The sequence below is a fragment of the Tauraco erythrolophus genome, unplaced genomic scaffold, assembly GCF_009769465.1.
Source record: "Tauraco erythrolophus isolate bTauEry1 unplaced genomic scaffold, bTauEry1.pri scaffold_47_arrow_ctg1, whole genome shotgun sequence".
NCBI classification, from domain to species: domain Eukaryota; kingdom Metazoa; phylum Chordata; class Aves; order Musophagiformes; family Musophagidae; genus Tauraco; species Tauraco erythrolophus.
Genome location: NW_028238616.1, coordinates 332920 through 351325, shown reverse-complemented (window position 1 = coordinate 351325; position 18406 = coordinate 332920). Strand labels below are relative to the sequence as shown.

Here is an 18406-nt window from a genome sequence, read left to right as displayed (position 1 = left end):
GGCACCGCGGAGCTGCAGGCTGCCGCGGAGCGCAGGCAAGGGGAGCCGGCCTGGCTGGAGGGCGCCCGGCTCCTTACCTCCAGCAAGGGAAAGCTGGCCACCAAGGAACTCAGCATGGCGATCCTCCCCACGGCCCTCTCCTGCGCCGCCACGTCCTGGCACTCGGCAACGGTCAGCAGCATCTGGGAGGAGAGAAGCTGCTGGTGTGCCCCGGGAGCCAACAGCCGTGCCAGCAGAAGCAGCACTGCTCAGCTCCCGCCTGGCAGGACCCCCGCCTGGCAGGACCCCCGCCTGGCCTCCGTGGGGGTCTGCAATGGGGCATGGGGATACGGCCCCCTGGGAAGCTGGGAGAACAGGTGGCACTGGGTTCCAGAAGGGCACGGCGGGCAGCCCTGGGCTCCCCCAGGGGAGGTGGGACCCCTCCCTGCAGCGTGGTCCATGCAGGGCACTGGGGGGGAACCGTCCGCTCAAGAGTGGACACTCTGCTGCCCAAGGTGGAGAAGAGCCCCTGCGCGCCCCACGCTTTGCCCGTGCCAGACCTGCAGGACGTTCTGCAGCTTCTCGCTGAGGCTGGCAGCAGGAGAGCCGAATATCCATGTCTGCAGCATGATGTCCATGGCATGCAGGGTCTGCAAGAAGGACGGGGGGCGGTGGCTTTTGGCAGTGCCTCTTGCCCCCAGGAGACGGGTCTGAACGCGCCGTGCCAGGGCAGGCGCCCACGCTGCCGCGCAGTGCCCGGGAGAGGCCTCCGGCCAGACGAGCTGCTGTGGGCAGCGCGACCCACGGTACCAGGTGGGAAGGGGCTGAAGAACGAGGGTGGGAAAGCACAGCCTGCAGCTCGCCCAGCGCTGACCTCATGGTAGAGGGACATGTCCAGGCCCTGCATCTCGTCCTTGCCAGGGAGCCGGAGGACGCTGCTGCAGCAGGCATCTATGAGCTCCTTCTTCTTGCCAGAGGGCACCGCCTGCACTGAGCTGCAGAGAGAGGGGCCCGTTGGACACTGGCACCAGGAGCGGTGCCCCAGGGCGCCGCTGGGGAATGGTCCCAGGGAAGCAGCCCCGATGCCTCCCGCCCTCCGGACCAGCCCCGAGCAGGGCAGAGCCGAGGCGCTGGCACCGTCTGACTCTGCCCAGACGGTGGGTGCCCGTGGCCTGGCCCGGGGCCACTGGCTGTGGAGAGGTGCCAGCCAAAGCCGGCGCTGGGCACGTACCTCAAGGCGGCGATGGCAAGCATGGCTCGCTGCCGCACTGCCGAGCGCAGGTGGTCCCTGGGCTCCTCTTCCAGCAGCACCTGCAGAGCACAGCCGGGATGGGGCCTGTCAGCCGCTGGTGCCAGCAGACCTGGCACTGCTTGGCAGGGCTGGCGGAGCCCCTCTGCCCCCACCCCGGTGCCAGCCCCCAGAACGCCCCCCTCTGCCCCCTGCTCCGGGGTACCCACTGACGGAGCTTCCCAGCGGCACTCGAGTCCCCACGGGGCAGCTCGGTGTCCGCACACGCTGCCACCGCCCCCTCCCCACTCCCTGCCGGTGCCCGGAGGCCTTTGCCCCCTTCCCCAAATCTGCCGGGGCTCCCCTCACCCTGATGTTCTCTGCCAGCTTGTCTCCTTGGCAGAAGGCATCCAGGCGCTGCGACAAGCCTTTGTGCCTGATGGCTCTGCACAGCACGCGGATGCTCTCGAGGAAACGGATTTTCTGGGCCTCGTCCTGGCAGTCGGGGCACGGCGAGACAAAGGGGGAGCGTGAGGGGGGGGCACGGGCAGCAGGAGCAGAGCACTGGGGGGGCAGCGCCTTGGGGCAGAGCTGGGGGGAGCGCCCTGCCCAGCCAGCAGCCCCCGGGCAGCCTGGCAGCAGAGCCGGGGGGCCGCCAGGAGACGCGGGCACAGCTGCCAGCGGAATCACCACCGTTACCTTTTCCGTGCTCTGGAGAAAAGTCTGGATGCAGCGCACGGCTTCCTCTGCGTGGGCACCCTGGCGGCTGGCATCTAGTCAAGGAGGAGAGCAGGGAGGGCTGCGGAGAGGGCCCCCGGGCAGGAGAGAGCAGCACCAGGAGCTCTGCCCTCCGTCCCGCCCCGCGCCCGCTCCCCTCGCAGCGTCTCCCCGCAGGTGCCCGGGCTTGAGGGTGCCCAGCAAAAGGGCCGTGACGCCGGAGCGTGATGTGGTGGGGAAAGCCCCGAGTTCTCCGGGCTGAGGAACTCGCGTGCGGGCCGGGCAGGTCCCCGTCCCGCGGCATCGCTGCCTCCTGGCAGCCCAGCTGCCCCTCGCTGCCCAGCCCCTGGTGCAGGAGCCGGTGCCCTCTGCTCCCTCCCACCCTGGGGGAGGCTGTGCCAGGGCCGGCTCCCAGCCTGGAGCTGGCCCAGCGGTCACTGCCCCACACCCACTGGCCCCCCTGCTGCTGGCACGCCGGGGAAACGGGATCCTGGCATGGAGCAGCACGCGCCCACCGGCCCTGGCCCTCCTCCCGGCCCGAGGCCGCTCACTCACCGGCTGGCAGCGGCTGGACCACGCTCGCTGCTTTGGGCTTCTGTGGCAAGCGGCGCTGCTGGGGAGCCCTCACCTTCTGCCAGGCCAGCCTGGGCCGGGGGCGGCATCTCTCTGCCATCCTGCGGGATCGGGGAAAGGGCTGGGGGTGCCTCGGGGAAACGCCTCGGTGCCACGTGGCTGCCGGGGGCAGCAGGGAAAGGCGCGGGCTGCGCTCGGGAGCTCCTGTGCCAGTCCTTCCCCTCGCCGTCCCGCCGGGCACTGAGGGCCGTGGGCAGCAGCCGCCCCGGGCACACGCGGAGCTGGGGGGTGTCACCAGGTGAGGTCACAAAGGGCCCCACCGTGACCCGCCGCCCCCGCAGAGAGGAGCAGGGCAGCCCTGGGGGGGGCACCTGGGGTGTTCAGGGGGGGCCTCCTTGGTGCCCTCTGCTGTGTCCCGGAGCCCGTGTCCCCTGGCAGTGGGCTTCCAGAGATCCCGAGGGGTCTCTAGGGCGGGCAGCAGAGAGGACTTTCGGGGTGTCTGCTGGCTCCGTGCTCCCAGAAGCTCTCGCTCAGCTCGGCCTTCACCCGGCTCGAGGTTCAACCGCCCACGGAGCGCGGTGGGCAACGGCTGGAGCGGGCAGACCACGCACGGAGAAATCCCGTTGGCGTGGGGTTAGAGGCAGAAATGAGGGGGAGAACTACCAGACAAGAGACCTGGAGCATCAGGAAAAAGGGGGGAAAGAGGGAAGAGAAGGTGCAGCGAAGAACGAGGCTGGGGCTCGTGGGGGTCCCAGTCCAGCAGCCGGTAGCTGCCCAGTGCAGGACAATAAACCAGTTGGCCCGACTCTGCCGCCTCTGTCTGACCGTTGGCAGCGTGTGAGCCCCTGAAACACCAGCAGGGAAACGGGGCTGGGGGGCTGCTGCCGCCGTGAGCCTTCAGGGGGGTGCGGACCCCCCGGCAGCACCCTCAGCCCACCCCTGCATGCAGGCGGTGACCAGGCACTGCCACATCTGCGGCCCCCCCGTCCTGCCCGGGGCACAGGGCACTCAGGGAGTCATGGAAAGCCGTGATGCAGACCCCTGCACCCAGGGCATGGCTGGGCTGGCACCCAGCCCCACAGCACCCTGGCACAGGGAGGGGCTGGGAGGGGTCCTGAATGCCGGGGGGGGGCTGGATCAAGGAGATGGGGTGGGGTGGGGGGAGCCCCTCTGGCCATGGGGGTGGTGAGGTGCTGGGCAGGGCGGCCAGTCCTGGGACTGTGAGGGTGGGGATGCGCTGGGCTGGGGGGGCCAGAAGCCCCCCTGGCTCTGGGACAGGGGATCCCCAGCACTGTGGGGCTGGGACAGGGTGACTGGGACCCCCTCGGGCTGGGGGACAAGGGGAGGCTGGGATCCCTCTGACAGCGACACCGGGCAGGGAAGGGCCGGGAAGGGCCGGCACGAGCTCGGCAGTAGCGTGGGGCAGGGCAGGATCTTGGAGGGGGGGAACGCTCCCGTCCCACGGAGTCCCAGCCCAGCCCCACGGAGCCCCAGCCCAGCCCCCACTCACTGCCGCTCTCGCTGTAGCGGGCCCGCAGGGTGAGCAGCCTCTCACGGAAAATGTGCTGATTGCTCCTTCCTATCCCAGTCTGAGTGTCCCAGTACGGCTGATCCAGGCTGGCCGCCATCCAGCCCGACCCGGGCACCGCCCTCCCCGTCTCGCTGTCGTAGCGCGAGATGAGGTTCCCGTCCACGTACCCCACTGCCGTGAACTGGGGCACCCCCGGGCTGGGGTTCGACACCGTGGCCTCGAAGTAGCGCAGGTAACGCTCGGTGGTGGGACACAGCGGGTGGTGAGAGATGGTGGAGAGAGGTGGCCTCAGGACGGCAACTGACACACGACATTCTTTCACAGTTAATGCTGTTTTGTAGGCCAGAAGGGACGTGAGATGAGGTCCCGTATGTGGGTTTGTTCTTTACACCAAGAAATCTTACAGAGCAGCAGAGGGATTGTGGAGATGTTCCACAGGACCCCGTGGCATTGGCATTAGAAAAGGAAAGGGGAAAGGAAAAATTGAAAATATGATTCGAAGTTGATGGCTGCTCCCTGACAGAGACGGGGAGACGCGCGGAATAAGATCACGCAAAAAGGGGGGTCGAACGCCTGAGGCAGATTTACTGACGATGGGAATTATGACTCGGGGAGGGGGGCCGGGGGGAATTTAAAAGCCTCTCCAGCAGATCCCCTGGTTCCAGTACAGCTGAGGAATGAAAATATTGATACTGGGGAAACCCACTCAGTAGTGACTGGTTGTAAGGGACCTTCAGGTAAATTCTCTGTCCCAGTTGCTGGGGTCATGAGAAAGCCTGAGGTAAAACTTTTTTTTTTATGACCAATGGAATGCAAAATTGGGAATAAGGTTTTCTATATGCCTGAACGTCCAATACCTCTCGTGGGTCGAGCTTGGTTAAACAAATTGGGAGCACAAATAACTTTTTCTAATAATTTGATTCAACTTCATATCCCACAAAATAATGCTTGGAATGCCCAGCTGTGCCTGTTACAGGAAAAGAAGCTGAGAATCTCGAGGTGCCCGAAGAAATTCTGAATGCTGTTATTCCTACAATTCCTGGGAAGGCAAAGGCTGCAGGGCCTGTGAAAGTGGGACTGAAACCTGGTGCCAGAGCGGTAAGAAAGGCTCTGTGAAATGAAAGATGAACTCCTGTGAGAACATCACTCCGAATACCGTGCTCCAACACCGCCAGCGAAGAAGCCCCGACCTCAGGAGTACCGGCTGGTGCAGGATTTCAGAGCCGATAATCAAACTGTACTTGATGTGCACCCTGCGGAACCAAACCCGTACACGGCATTGGCTGCGGTCTCTGAACGTGACACCAGTTTTGCTGTGTTAAGAGCTAAAGGACACTTTCTTTTGCCTACCTGTGGGGACAGAAAGCCAACAGGTGTTTGCTTTGGAACGGGAAAGCCCATCCACCCGGCGGAAAACACAGCTTTGTTGGACGGTGCTGTCGCAAGGATTCCAGAACAGACCTACCGTGCTCGGTCATGCAGTGGCTGACGAACTGGAACACTGGCAAGGGAAGAATTCTGCTGTGAATCTTTTACAACGTGTGGATGACATACTTCCAGGAACAGATAGAGAACCACAGTGTAAAGAAGCAACTACCAGTTTACCAGTTCTCTGGGACTGGCAGGGTAGCGGGTGTCTAAGAAAAAGGCCCAGGTGATACAAAAGACTGTTTCCCAAGGAGAAAAGCTGGGAACTGAATGAAAGGAGGCGATATGCCGTACTTCCGCCCCGCCGAGTCGGAGCGAGAATTAAGGAGATTTTTGGGAATGGCAGGATGGTGCAGACTGTGGCTACCAATTTTGGACTGGTGGCCAAATGTTTGTATGAGGCCATAAAAGGGCCAGGAGAAGCCCTGGAGTGGACACCAGAGCGCCGGAAAGGTTCCGATGATGACAAAGGACTTTAATAAAAGCTCCTGCCTTAAGACTGCCCAATTTGACCAAACTTTTTAAGCTCAAAAATAAACTGTGGGACAGAAGATCACCGTATTCACTCCACATGCAGCGCCGCAATAAGAAGGGCATCACTGACCATCCCTAAGCAGAACGGTTCAATATCACTGTGTTAGTTGAACAGGATGATGTGACATTAAAAACATCTTCTACTTTCAATCCAGCAGCCTCGTTACCCGCCAGATTTGAGAGATGTTCCCCTGAAGGATACCGACGGCAGCAGGATCCTTTCGGGGGGAGAAGAAAAAGCTGGATATGCAGCAGTGACTCTGGGAGAAGAGGTGGAGGCGCACCCTCTTCCGATAACTACTCCTGCACGGAAAGCAGAACTCCTGCTCTCCCAAGAGCTCTGGAAAACGGGCCCATATCTACGCTGATGTGTGCCTTTGGAGTGACACATGCTCACGGAGCCGTACGGAAGGAACAAGGACTGAACTGTACAACACGGAGTGGAAATTGTGAAACTACTCACAGCAGGTTCTTTACCCAAGGAAGCGGCTGTAACAGACCGACGCGATTAAAGGAAACCAAAGAGCCAATGAAGCAACAAAAGAGTATCCTTCAGTAAAATAGTTGGTGCTCTGATTCCAGAGGGAAAAACAGAACCCAAAGTTCCCAGATACAACAAAAAGAAAATGAATAAGCCAAACTTTTGAATTGTGGTAAGAAAAATGAATGGTGGGTCACACCCAACAGACAATGCGCAGCTCCAGCTCCAGCTGTAAGCGAATTGTGGCACCGAACTCACAGACATGCACACGGCAGCAGATGTGGCAGCTTTGGCTCTGAGACATGGAATTGGACCCGGAATGCAGCAGCACGCAGAGGGAATCATTAGACAATGTGAAATTTGTTGTAAAAATAACCCAACAATACAAAAACCCTCCACCTGGAGAGGTAAAATGGGGATATCTCCCAGGGAATACTGGCAGATTGATTCTTCTGGATTCCCTGGAAGAAATGGATATAAGTACATTTTGGAAATAGTGATACCTTTTCAGGACGGCCCGGAGCTTTCCCATGTCAAACCAACAAAACTAGAGAAGTAATAAAATGATGTGAAGAGAAATAATTCCTAGATTTGGGATTCCAGAGGGAATATCATCGGAGAGGGGTCCTCATTTTGTGGTGAAAGTAGTAAATTTTATGTGGGAGGCCCTATCAAATTGTAACTGGAATTGGGGAGACACATGTTATTGGGGAAAAATCATTAAAAGATCATGTCATCTCTTTGGGAAAAGTTCTCTCCTCTCTACACAGACCCACCACACTGACGGCACCCGTCACCTTGGACGTCCAGGTCCATAGTTTTCAGCCCCGGGACTGGATCTACATTCGAACCTGGAATGATGAACCTTTGAAGGAAAAGTGGAAGGGACCATACCAAGTCCTGCTCACAACACAAACAGCAGTGAAAGTCCCCGGGATCAGTCTCCGGGATCAAAATCTGGATCCACCACAGCAGGATAAAGCCAGCTGCAGACCCAGAACGGGAAGCCAAACAAGTAGGACCAGCACATCTAAACTTTACTGGAAAATCTCAGTAATGACATTAATAATCTGTTTGAGCCGATTAGGAGTACCAGGCACAGAGGAGGGTGAAGAGAATTTAATTTTGGCTTTGATCCAAGGATTTGGAAAAACGCGCAGTCTTACTGGTGTAACAGCCCGCATACCCATCCTCCAAGCAGCTGGCCAGCCCTTGCCATGGGGAATAATTCCTGTAAATCTGTCAGTTCTAGAGGGATACGATCACATTTCCAAGGCTTTCATTGCAGCTAACGGATCTTATTACCTTGACAAGGACGCCAACTGCAAGCAAGGAGGCAACGACGAGCTCCAGAATCCAATGCCCTGGAGGCCAGGTGATAATGGAATTGTGTTTGGGACAGGGACACATGATCAATGCCCAGAAGGACCTAAACCCTTAGACCAGGGCTTTCTAAAATTTGCCCCGACAGCTCCAGAAGGACAGGCAGAGGGGCTGCTGGAATTGTGTGTCACTCGGAATCACACTAAAGATATATCCAGGGCCCCAGAGCGGGTAATGTTGGGAAAGAAGCCTAAAGCATGGACCCAAACGCCCCTGCCCCAAACACAGCCCAGACCCCAAAGAAAGGGGCGGAGGAGAGAACTGAGCGTGGGAGGGGATTTCCATGTAAAGAGAAAATGCACCGATTGTTTCAGAGAACAACACGGACTGTCTGAACACGTCACGAACACGCGTGATGGCGGCGTGTAACTGAGGTTGTCCCGGGGCGGGGGTGCCGCCAGGAGGAGACGCCCCCCGTGCACCCGGCGCCACAATAAAGCAATGCCGCTTTCCAACACTGCAAACTGTGTCAGGGAGCGTCTGTCCCGACTGTCGGTGACAAGAGGATTCCACTCCACAGGGACCAGGGGACGCAGCTCCGTGGGGCAGAGAAGGAGGCAGCCCCAGGCTCCCCCCACGGGGATGCCCAGTTTGCTGCCAGGACCGCACTGGATGGAGCGCGTACCGCCTGCCTGGAGGGGGAAAAAGCCACTGGCAGCTGGGACAGCGCTGTCCCGGAGCCAGCACAGCCCTCACACTCCCGCCACCCCCACCATAAGCTGCCCCGGGAAGGCGGGAAGGACCCCCCCGGGATACAGGAGAGCTGCCGGACGGATGGAGATGGGGAGGGGGCTGCTACAGACCACCCACGAGGGCTGAGCAGAGGACGAGGCCTTTCCCAAAGGGCTGGAGGAAGCCTCACGCTTGCCAGCCCCAGTCCGTGTGGGGGGACACTGTCCCCTCCCGGCAGCCCGCAGGGGTGGCCCTGCACTCACCCACCTCTCTGCTGCACGTCCGTTTGTCTGTACGCCCTCAGGCACCGCCGGGCAGGGGGGTGCCCCTCAGTCCTGGGGACCCAGGGGCTCCTCCACGTTCTCATCGCTGTCGCAGAACCTCCTCTCCGCCCCTTGTCCCACGGGAAACGGGGCTGTGGAATCCCTGTGCTTGCCATAAGCAGGGGCTCGTGCCCAGGGCATCCCGACTGCCAGCAAAGCCTTTTCTAAGCCAGGCTCGGATCCCGTTTGATCTCAGCAGCCATCACGCTGGGAGGTCGTGGAGAGCAGGATGGCGACGCAGGAGACGGGAACGTTGAATTCTGTCGGCTGGCCGCGGCCACGCTGCCCTTCGGCAGATCAGGTGCGGCCTCGCGGTGACGAAGGCGACACCGGCACAGTCCTGCCCTGTCCCTGCTCCCTGTGACGCTGCAGCCGGTCCCCAGCGCTCCGCCAGCACCTGGGGAGAGAAACGAGGCCGCCGTGAGCTCCGGGACCAGCCTGGGACCCCGGCAGACCCAGCACCCTCCCCACCGCCACGGAATCACGGAGTCATCCAGGCTGGAAAAGACCCTTAAGATCATCGAGTCCGACCATTAACCCAGCGCTGCCCAGTCCACCACTGAGCCTTGTCCCTAAGCGCCACGTCCACACGCCGTCTAAATCCCTCCGGGGACGGCGACTCCAGCGCTTCCCCGGGCAGCCTCTGCCAGCGCTTGACGACCCTTTCGGCGAAGGAATTTTCCCTCATATCCCACCTAAGCCTCCCCGGCGCGACTGGAGGGCGATTCTTTTTGTGCTGTCGCTGGTTGCTGCGGAGAAGGGACCGACCCCCACCTGGCTCCAGCCTCCTTCCCGGCGGCTGCAGAGAGGGACGTGGTCTCCCCTCAGCCTCCTGCTCTCCAGGCGGGGCATCCTCGCTTCCCTCAGCCGCTCCTCCCACGACTCGCGCTCCAGCCCCTTGCCGGCTCCGTTCCGTTCTCCGGACGCGCTCCAGCACCGCACCGACCTTCCCGCAGCCACGGCCCGAACCCCCGCCGGGAGCATCCCTCTTCCCAGCGCCGCACGCACGCGGGAAGGGAGCGCGGCAGCCGCACCGGGAGACAGCACCTTCCCCCGGCCCGTCCGGCGGCGAGCGGCCGAGCGCGCGCGGCCCCGACCGCCCCGGGCAGCGCTGAGGAGGGACCCAATCAGCGCGCAGACCTCAGGAGTGGCGGCGGAGAGAGCCAATGGCGGCGGCGTCCTGTGCCAAGCCCCGCCTCGAGCGCCGCCGCCCGACCGGCCCCGGGCAGCGCTGAGGAGGGACCCAATCAGCGCGCAGACCTCAGGAGTGGCGGCGGAGAGAGCCAATGGCGGCGGCGCCCTGTGCCAAGCCCCGCCTCGAGCGCCGCCGGCCGCCGCAGCCCGACCGGCCCCGGGCAGCGCTGAGGAGGGACCCAATCAGCGCGCAGACCTCAGGAGTGGCGGCGGAGAGAGCCAATGGCGGCGGCGCCCTGTGCCAAGCCCCGCCTCGAGCGCCGCCGGCCGCCACAGCCCGACCGGCCCCGGGCAGCGCTGAGGAGGGACCCAATCAGCGCGCAGACCTCAGGAGTGGCGGCGGAGAGAGCCAATGGCGGCGGCGCCCTGTGCCAAGCCCCGCCTCGAGCGCCGCCGGCCGCCGCCGCGCGACCGGCCCCGGGCAGCGCTGAGGAGGGACCCAATCAGCGCGCAGACCTCAGGAGTGGCGGCGGAGAGAGCCAATGGCGGCGGCGTCCTGTGCCAAGCCCCGCCTCGAGCGCCGCCGGCCGCCACCGCCCGACCGGCCCCGGGCAGCGCTGAGGAGGGACCCAATCAGCGCGCAGACCTCAGGAGTGGCGGCGGAGAGAGCCAATGGCGGCGGCGCCCTGTGCCAAGCCCCGCCTCGAGCGCCGCCGGCCGCCGCCGCCCGACCGGCCCCGGGCAGCGCTGAGGAGGGGCGCTGTTGGACTAATGGAGTCACCAAGGCCAAGTGCAAGGGCCTGCACGTGGGTCGGGGCCATCCCAAGCACAAGGACCGGCTGGGCGGAGAATGGAGGGAGAGCAGCCCTGAGGAGAAGGGCTTGGGAGTGCTGGTGGGTGAGAAGCTCACCATGAGCCGGCACTGTTATAGGTTGATTTCAATAGTTTGGCGAGAAAATGATTCTCAACAGCCAATAACTGTAAAATTAATAGTTAAAATTTATTTAGGGCAAGCAAGCAAACAGCGCTGGGTGCGCCGGGAGTCTCCGCTCCACCAAGACGCCCCCCCGCCGTGGCAGTTTTCTTGTATTTATACAGACACACTCATAGCCCCCCCCCAAAAGGTCAGTCTCTCCCAGGAAATCATTTCCATAGTCCCCGCCTCAGGATCCGCCTCAGGCTCCTCCTCGACACGCCTCCTGGTGGTCGTGGGCAGGGGTCTTCAGGATGAAGGCCGGAGGTCTTCCTCACTGTGCACTTTTCACCTCTTCCCTAAAATCCCTGATTTGGCTGAGCTTGCAGAGCCAAACTGGTTCCAGCCTGGTCTGTCCTTGAGTGGACATCTGATCGCCTTGCCTGTCACTATCTGAAGACAAATGTCAGTTTTTATTAGCCCTTATCTTTCCTACACGGGCCAGTTTCTGTGCATCCCTTCCTCCCTGCAGAGGTGTCAGACGTGAGTCCCAGCCTTGCCGGAGTCCGTGTGATCTGTCTTTGCTTTTCCCACCAGCCTCCTCCTGGGCAGCTCGTATTTTACAGCAGGGACCAGCACTTTGCAACTTCTAACATTTTACAGCAATAATCCATACAACAGTTGATGTAACAGTTAGTATTTAAACGATAATTGGTTAGTAATTAATATTTAAACAATAACTAATATATATCTTAGCTAGTTCCTGAGAGATGGTGGTTTCTATTTGATTGGCAAATTCTAATATATTACTTATTACAGGCACCGTGCGCTGGCAGCCCAGAGAGCCAGCCGTGCCCAGGGCTGCACCCAGAGCAGCGTGGGCAGCAGGGTGAGGAGGGGGATTCTGCCCCTCTGCTCTGCTCTCCTGAGACCCCCCTGCAGTGCTGTGTTCAGCCCTGGGTTCCCCAACACAAGAAGGACATGGAGCTGCTGGAACGAGTCCAGAGGAGGCCACAGAGGTGATCCGGGGGCTGGAGCACCTCTGCTCTGGAGACAGGCTGGGAGAGTTGGGGCTGTTCAGGCTGGAGAGGAGAAGGCTCTGGGGAGACCTTCCAGCACCTCCCAGTGCCTAAAGGGGCTACAGGAAAGCTGGAGAGGGGCTTTGGGCACGGGCGTGGAGTGACAGGACACGGGGCGATGGCTTTGAACTGGGAGAGGGAAGATTTGGATTGGATAGAAGGAAGACATTCTTCCCTCTGAGGGTGCTGAGGCACTGGCACAGGGTGCCCAGAGAAGCTGTGGCTGCCCCATCCCTGGCAGTGTTCAAGGCCAGGCTGGATGGGGCTTTGGGCAACCTGGTGTAGTGGAGGGTGTCCCTGCCCATGGCAGGGGGGCTGGAACTGGATGGTCCCTTCCAACCCAAACCATTCCTGTGATTCTGTGATAATCGCCACCGTAACAGCCCGTCACCGTAATCGGCAGCTGTGGGCACCGTCGGGACGTCCCCAGAGCGCACTTGTCTGCGGGGATGGGCAGAGATCAGTGCTGCCATTCCAGTGCTAGAAACGTACTGGTCCGGAGAGCTTTGCGTTCCTGCTGCTGGAACGCTGCCAGCACAGCCAGGAGCAGTTAATGTTTGGGAATGATGGACAGACGCTGCACTGGTGCAGGGCCCTTCCAAATCACACTGCTCGCACCCTCGCGGTGTGTCCTTTGTGGTGCAGGGATGACGGAACCCTGTGCGGTGATCCAAGGTGTTTCCTTGTGCTTCCTCGTCTGCCGGAGGCACAGGGCTGTCGCTGTGCGCCCGATGGGGCTCCGGCGTGGCAGGAAGCCTGAGCCTTTAGTTTGTCCCGAAATCCCACAGCACCTTTGGACCGAGGGCACCAGGGTGACATGGGAGCTGTTTGGTGATGATCTCAACGGTGGCACGTCCAATCCACCATGGGTCGCACGCAGGCACAGGTCGAGTATGTGGAATCTCAGAACGTTTCCCAGGTCAGGAGTGTTTCCTGAGATCCTGCAGCATTTCCAGGATTATCTCACGTGTGACTCCAGCTGTGGAACTCTCTGAACTCTGTCAGCGCTGGTCATTTGCAGAGGTGGCACCGAATCCTGCCAAGCCAGGCACATCCCAGAGAGCCAACCCTGTCCTGGGCCGCGTCCAAAGCCACGTGGCCAGCAGGTCAAGAGAAGTGTCGTCAACGGTGTCACTGTCACCAAGGGCACCTCCATCAGCGGCACTGGCATCTGCGCTGCCCCGTGCTGCAGGAGCAGTGTGCTCTCAAGCTTTCCGAGTCCTTTGGTCGTCTCCGTGACCTTCGCTGGGCCCTCTCCAGTCCGGCTGCATCTTTCATGAATTGTGGGTTCCAGAACTGGACACAGGCCTCCGGCTGCAGCCCAAGGAGCTCCGAGCAAGATGAGCCCACCTCCATCTCTGCCAGGAGGTACCCTCCAAACACGTGCTCTCCAAAATCCCAAACTCCCTGGCACAGAACATAAATCCTCTTCGCTCCCGGGCACGGACAACTGTTGGATTCCATGTAGCACCTCGGCGGGGACTTTTCCTCCCACCACCCGTCTGGCTTCTCAGAAGGTCGCTTCCCAACCGGGTCTTTGTTTCTTTTCCTCCGGTGTCTCCATCCCAATGGACTGTGGTGTCCCACAGCTGCTGCGGAATGGCCCAGCGCAGGGACATCCCCTCTGCCCTGCACCACAGCAGCCTCCAGTGGGACTGGAGTGTTTGTGGCTCTGGAGCCAGTGCAGCACGAGCCAGTCACGACTGGCCCTTCGGTGCGTCCACCTGTAAACACGGCAGGGACCCGGAGCGCAGCTGGGAGGATGGTCTATCCGTCGGACAGAGACAACCCAGCCCTGACCAGTGGGCATCCTGCCAGACTCGTGCCAAACATCATCAGTGTCCGCACAGTGTCCTCCACCCAGGACAGATCCCACCGGGTCTTTTGCCACTCCCCCTTTGCAAAGTGGGCTCCCAGTTGTGGCCAGTCGCTGTCCAGATGTTCCTTCTGCGTCATGACATGGACGTGCAGACGCGCCATGTCTCTACGCTCACCCTCGGATGGTGCCTCGGTTGGCACCGTGACGCACCTCATGCCTCCAACAAAATGCATCCGAGAGAGACCTGCTTCCGGGACCAACACTGTCACGATCCGCCTGGATCTCCCGAACTCGCAGGGCAGCATCCTCTGTCAATTCAATTTTATTTTGTGATCTTATAAAAAACCCACCACCAGACACATCAAAGGAGGGCCCGACTCCCCATGAGCGGGCTCGTTTGGCACCCGGAGTCACTCATTCCTTAATTCACGACACCTTTCACTCCCAGGTTCTCCATCTCCTCACTTCCAACTCAAGCGCTTATGAGCAACGACGTTCCCGAGCCGACAGTGAGAGCACTCATCCTGCTCCGTCACGGTGCAGGTGTCCCCTGCACTGCGCTGGAAAGCACCGCAGCCCCAGCACTCCGGCTGCCCTTGGCTCAGCTTTTTGGGCACGCCACCGCGTTTTGGCCTTCCAGCTCAGAAGCTTGGTCCACGCCATCTCCATAAATCGGTGGATATTGAAGGTGCTGCCAGTCAGTTACTACGCAAAAATACGGGAGACAACGAGCTGCAGGTTCTAAGGGTGGCAGAACGGAGTCACCCTGTCCAGTCCACCGTGTCCTGCCATGTCGTACCCACTGTGACTGCCTGGCCCTGCTCCCAGCATGCATCAGGCCTCAGCACGAGCCACGTGTCCGGCCAAAACCTGAGCAGGAGCTGTGCCAATGGTGGTGGCGGCGGCAACGTCCCGGCAGGCAGCAGGCGACGGGTGTCAGAGTGGGCAGCGGGTCACTCGTGGCCGTGTCACAATGGGCAGTAGAGTCACCACGGTGTCACAGTGGGGCACAGCCACAAAGGGGCACAACGGGGGCCGCGGGGCAGTGGGTCCTGCACCCTGGAGGAGTGTCCATAGGTTGACCGCAGGGATGAGCTCCCTCATGGCTGTCACCACTAAGGAGCCACCTCTTTGCACGAGGAGGACCAAGATGGACTTCTGGGATGGGATGGAGCACACCTTCACGGTGCCCAGCAGCACTGCCAAAGGTACAGGCGTCCGCAGCCACCGCAGGAGCGTTGTTGGGACCAGCGGTCAGAGGGCAGTGTGGGCGAGACTCGGCACTGCCGCCGTCCCAGGGGTGCCCGCTCCTGGCGCTGGGCACAGCAGGGACACTTTGCATCTGGCAGTGCCCCGCAGCTCGGGGGTACGGGAGGGCGGAGAGGCGGCAGACGCAGAGCATGACCCGGTTCTCCTTTTCTTTCCAAGAGCGAAGAGCCATCTGGGACGCAGTGGCCGGCTACATCCAACAACAGCTCTTGCTGCGCAAGGTGGGGCAGCCCCCCACGTCCTCCTCGTCAGCCCCGGGAACCGGGGAGTCCCTGTCGCCCTGGGGCATGGCCTGCAGTTACTCTTCCCTCCTCAGGAAGCAGGAGACCCACCCCAAAAGTCCCCACTAATGGACAAATGGGGCTCGTACACGGGTGGCATCACCTCTGGAAGGTGATGGGGTACCGCAGGGCTGATCCTGGTCACGGGAGATCCCGGATATGCCCTTGGGCTGCTTCTGCCCTGACTCCAGCACTGCTTTTTTGGAAGGGGAAGGGCAAGGAGAGGACCCAGCAGCTGCTCCCCAAAGCTCTCCCCACTGCCCTGACTCGTGCCTCCAAGTAGCGGGAGCAGGCAGGGTCCGGTCCAAAGCGCCGTCCCTGGCTGGAGCCACCCCCAGCTCTTCCCTCCGGCCAGTCCTGCCCCTTCAGCTCTTCCCTTCTCTTCTGCTCCAGGGGGTCCGAATTCCCACCCTCGGCTCCTTTGATGTGGCCCCAGTACAAATCCAGGTTGAGAACGAGATTGTGGCTCTCCAGAGGCCCGTGTTTCGCCTGGCCAGGAACCTTGAAGCAGTCCCCAGTCTCAGGGACAACAAGGACAACATTCCTGGTAAGGCGGCGGATTAAACCCTGGGTCCTGGCTGGATGCGCGGTTGGGGTGAAGGGGGGTGTCGCATCCCTTCTGAAAAGCAAACGGAGCTCTGTGGAGCAGCTCCAGGCCCAGGGCCTCTCTGGGCAATGACTGCAACAAAGAGCTCTTGCGAAACGCCTGCGGACAGGCCACTGGTGAGCACCTCCACCCTCTCCCATGGTTTTCCAGGCAATAAGGAGCTGGAGCCTTTGAAATATGCCAAGGTGGCCACAGATGCCTCTGTGTCCCGACGGAAAGCGAAGGGCTGCCTCCTCGGCACCACATCCCTCCTCTCGCACTGCCTGGGGAAGGGAGAGAACGTTGCCCTTGTCCTGAAGGACGTAGGGGTGCTCCTCATCGAGGGCAGGAGAGTGCAAATGAGATACTACTCCGACTTCCTGGAGAGGCTCTGTGGGAAGAGCATCTTGGAAAGGGCCGTGTTCAAGGTGAGTGGTTTGGTTTCCCGACTGCTCAGGCAGAGCCACCGCAGCTCTGCAGCACTGCTGGCGTGCGGCCTGCCGGGATGCGGTCAGCCACATGGGACCAGTGGGAGCTGCGGTCTTGACATCTCTGGCTGCCTTGGACTGCTCCTAAATTGAGTGCCTTGGCCGCGCCGAGGATGTCCTGCCATCTCCATGTTCCTGCCTTGCAGGTTCCCCAGCTGCTGGACATGGTGGTGTCCCGAGTGGCCCCCATCGCTTCCTTGACTTTCTCCGGCCGCGTCATCGTCTTTCCTGAGTGAGTACGTTGGCAGCTGTGGCCCCCAGCCGACGGAGCTGCTCAGCTGCAGCTCGGGAGCGTTGGCTCCTGGTGACCGCAGCAGACCCCACCTGCCGCAGGGACCCTGAGCAGTGACGCTCGGTTGCGTCTGGCCCCGTGAGTTGCTTCTCTGAGCGGACCTGATGGGACAGATGGAGGGTTTTAGGCAAAACATTCTTCTCCATCGTGGCCAGGACTCCTTTCCTGGCTGACTCCATTTCCCAGGACAGTCCTTGAGGATGGGGCATAGTCAACTTGGGAAAACGGTGACCTTCCCGACGGTGCCAAACTCTGCCTGTGCGCCGCTGGTCGCTGCAAGCAGCAAAGGCTGGTGGTGCTGTGGGTCATGCTGGTGTCGCCTCTTTGTCTCCAGGTTTGAAGTGGAGTTTGTGACCAAGTCACTGCCCAGGGACCCTCTGAAGGCCGTGAGAAAAGTTCCTGCTGAGAACGAATGTAAGACAGAAAAGGATTCGTCACCTCTCAGGAGAGGCACAGAAGGTAAATTTCCTTCCATGCCTCATTTCCATACCGTGGACAACCAGCTTCTGTGGTCTGGTGGGAAAACCCCTGACAACAATCGTCAAAAGTCTTTGACGTGCACCGAGGCTTCACACCAGCTTGGCACAGCCTTTTCTCCTAAGGTTGGCTCCACTAGAACTGAGCCCTGGGATGGGATGTGCCCGAGATGCCCATCCCCAGGTACAGCAGGAGGGTGGGGATCCAAGGGCCTCTCCTCGCTCCGGGAAATTACTGGCATCACTGGGCTCCTCTTTCCAAAACCTGGCGCCATTAACGCGTTGGCAGAGGAGCCCAGCAAGCGCCGGCACTGGGGAGCGTGCCAGGCCTCTGGAGATGGCGGCTGCGAGGGGACCGGGATGACCCTCTCAGATGTTTTGAGAAGAGGCCCGAGCACCCCTGTGTGTCACTGGGGCTGGCAGCGTCACCGCGATGTTCTTCTGAAAGGGTTTCTCCATCCTGTTCCAGTGAGATTTCCCCATCTGCCCTTGGCTGCCCATCCCAGCTTGACCAGTAAGGAAGGGGAGCAGTTCTGGGATAAGAAGACAATGGAGAAGAGGAGCAGCTCTCAGGTCAAGTGAGTCTGGAGGTTCAGGGCTGGCATCTGCGCGGGGTCATGTCTGACCCAGTGAGAGGCCATTCTCCAACCCCAAACGCTTCCCGCTCATCGCTGTCCAACGGCGGTGAAGGCAGCACCCGGCGGGGCGGGATGGGGCTGCCAGGAGACCACCCCATTTCAGAGAGCTGGGTCCTCTCCTTCCCTCCAGGAGAGCCCCAGCGTGGCCTCCTGAGCCATGCAGGGGGACAGCCGCGTGTCAGCCGAGGGTCCCACCTCGTGGTGGGACAGCATGGCTCAGCTCCCGCTGAGCTGCTGGAGGCTGTGCCAGCGGGTCCATGGTTCATGGGGACACAGTGCAGCCCCAAACCCGTCGTGTCCTCAGGCAGACCCCTCCCATTGTGTCTTTTCAGGCATCCACCAGCAAACTCAGGGGCCTCCTCTGGAAAAAAGCAGCCTGTGAGTGGCCAATGCCAGGGCAAACCTGCACCCAAAGGCCAAGCATCAAAGCAGAGCCAAGCATGGGCAGCAAAAGCTCGGAGGTGCAGGGCAGGAGAACAAGGAGAGAAGAAAGTTCCTGTCGGAAACAAATTGCCGTCAGTGAGCTCCGAGGCTGGGCTGCCTGAGGATCCCACCTACAAGTTCTTCACTCCACAACCACCA

At 60.9% G+C, this 18406-nt stretch overlaps 1 protein-coding gene and 1 long non-coding RNA gene across 2 annotated transcripts; one reads left to right on the top strand and one right to left on the bottom strand.

Annotated features, from left to right (window-relative positions):
* Positions 1–82: 82 nt before the first annotated feature.
* LOC147525963 (uncharacterized) lies at positions 83–923 on the bottom strand. The gene is made up of 3 exons (XR_015222989.1): positions 854–923; positions 540–629; positions 83–182 (listed from the first exon to the last, which is right to left on the bottom strand). It is a non-coding gene; the product is annotated as an uncharacterized LOC147525963 (long non-coding RNA).
* Positions 924–14878: 13955 nt separating this feature from the next.
* Positions 14879–18206, top strand: LOC147525962 (coiled-coil domain-containing protein 81-like). Its single transcript, XM_086630710.1, has 7 exons — positions 14879–15002; positions 15223–15284; positions 15738–15891; positions 16102–16358; positions 16565–16650; positions 17045–17370; positions 18157–18206. The coding sequence occupies exons 1-7, from the start codon at positions 14885–14887 to the stop codon at positions 18204–18206; spliced, it is 1053 nt and encodes a 350-aa protein (XP_086486836.1). The 5' UTR covers positions 14879–14884.
* The last annotated feature ends 200 nt before the right edge of the window (positions 18207–18406 follow it).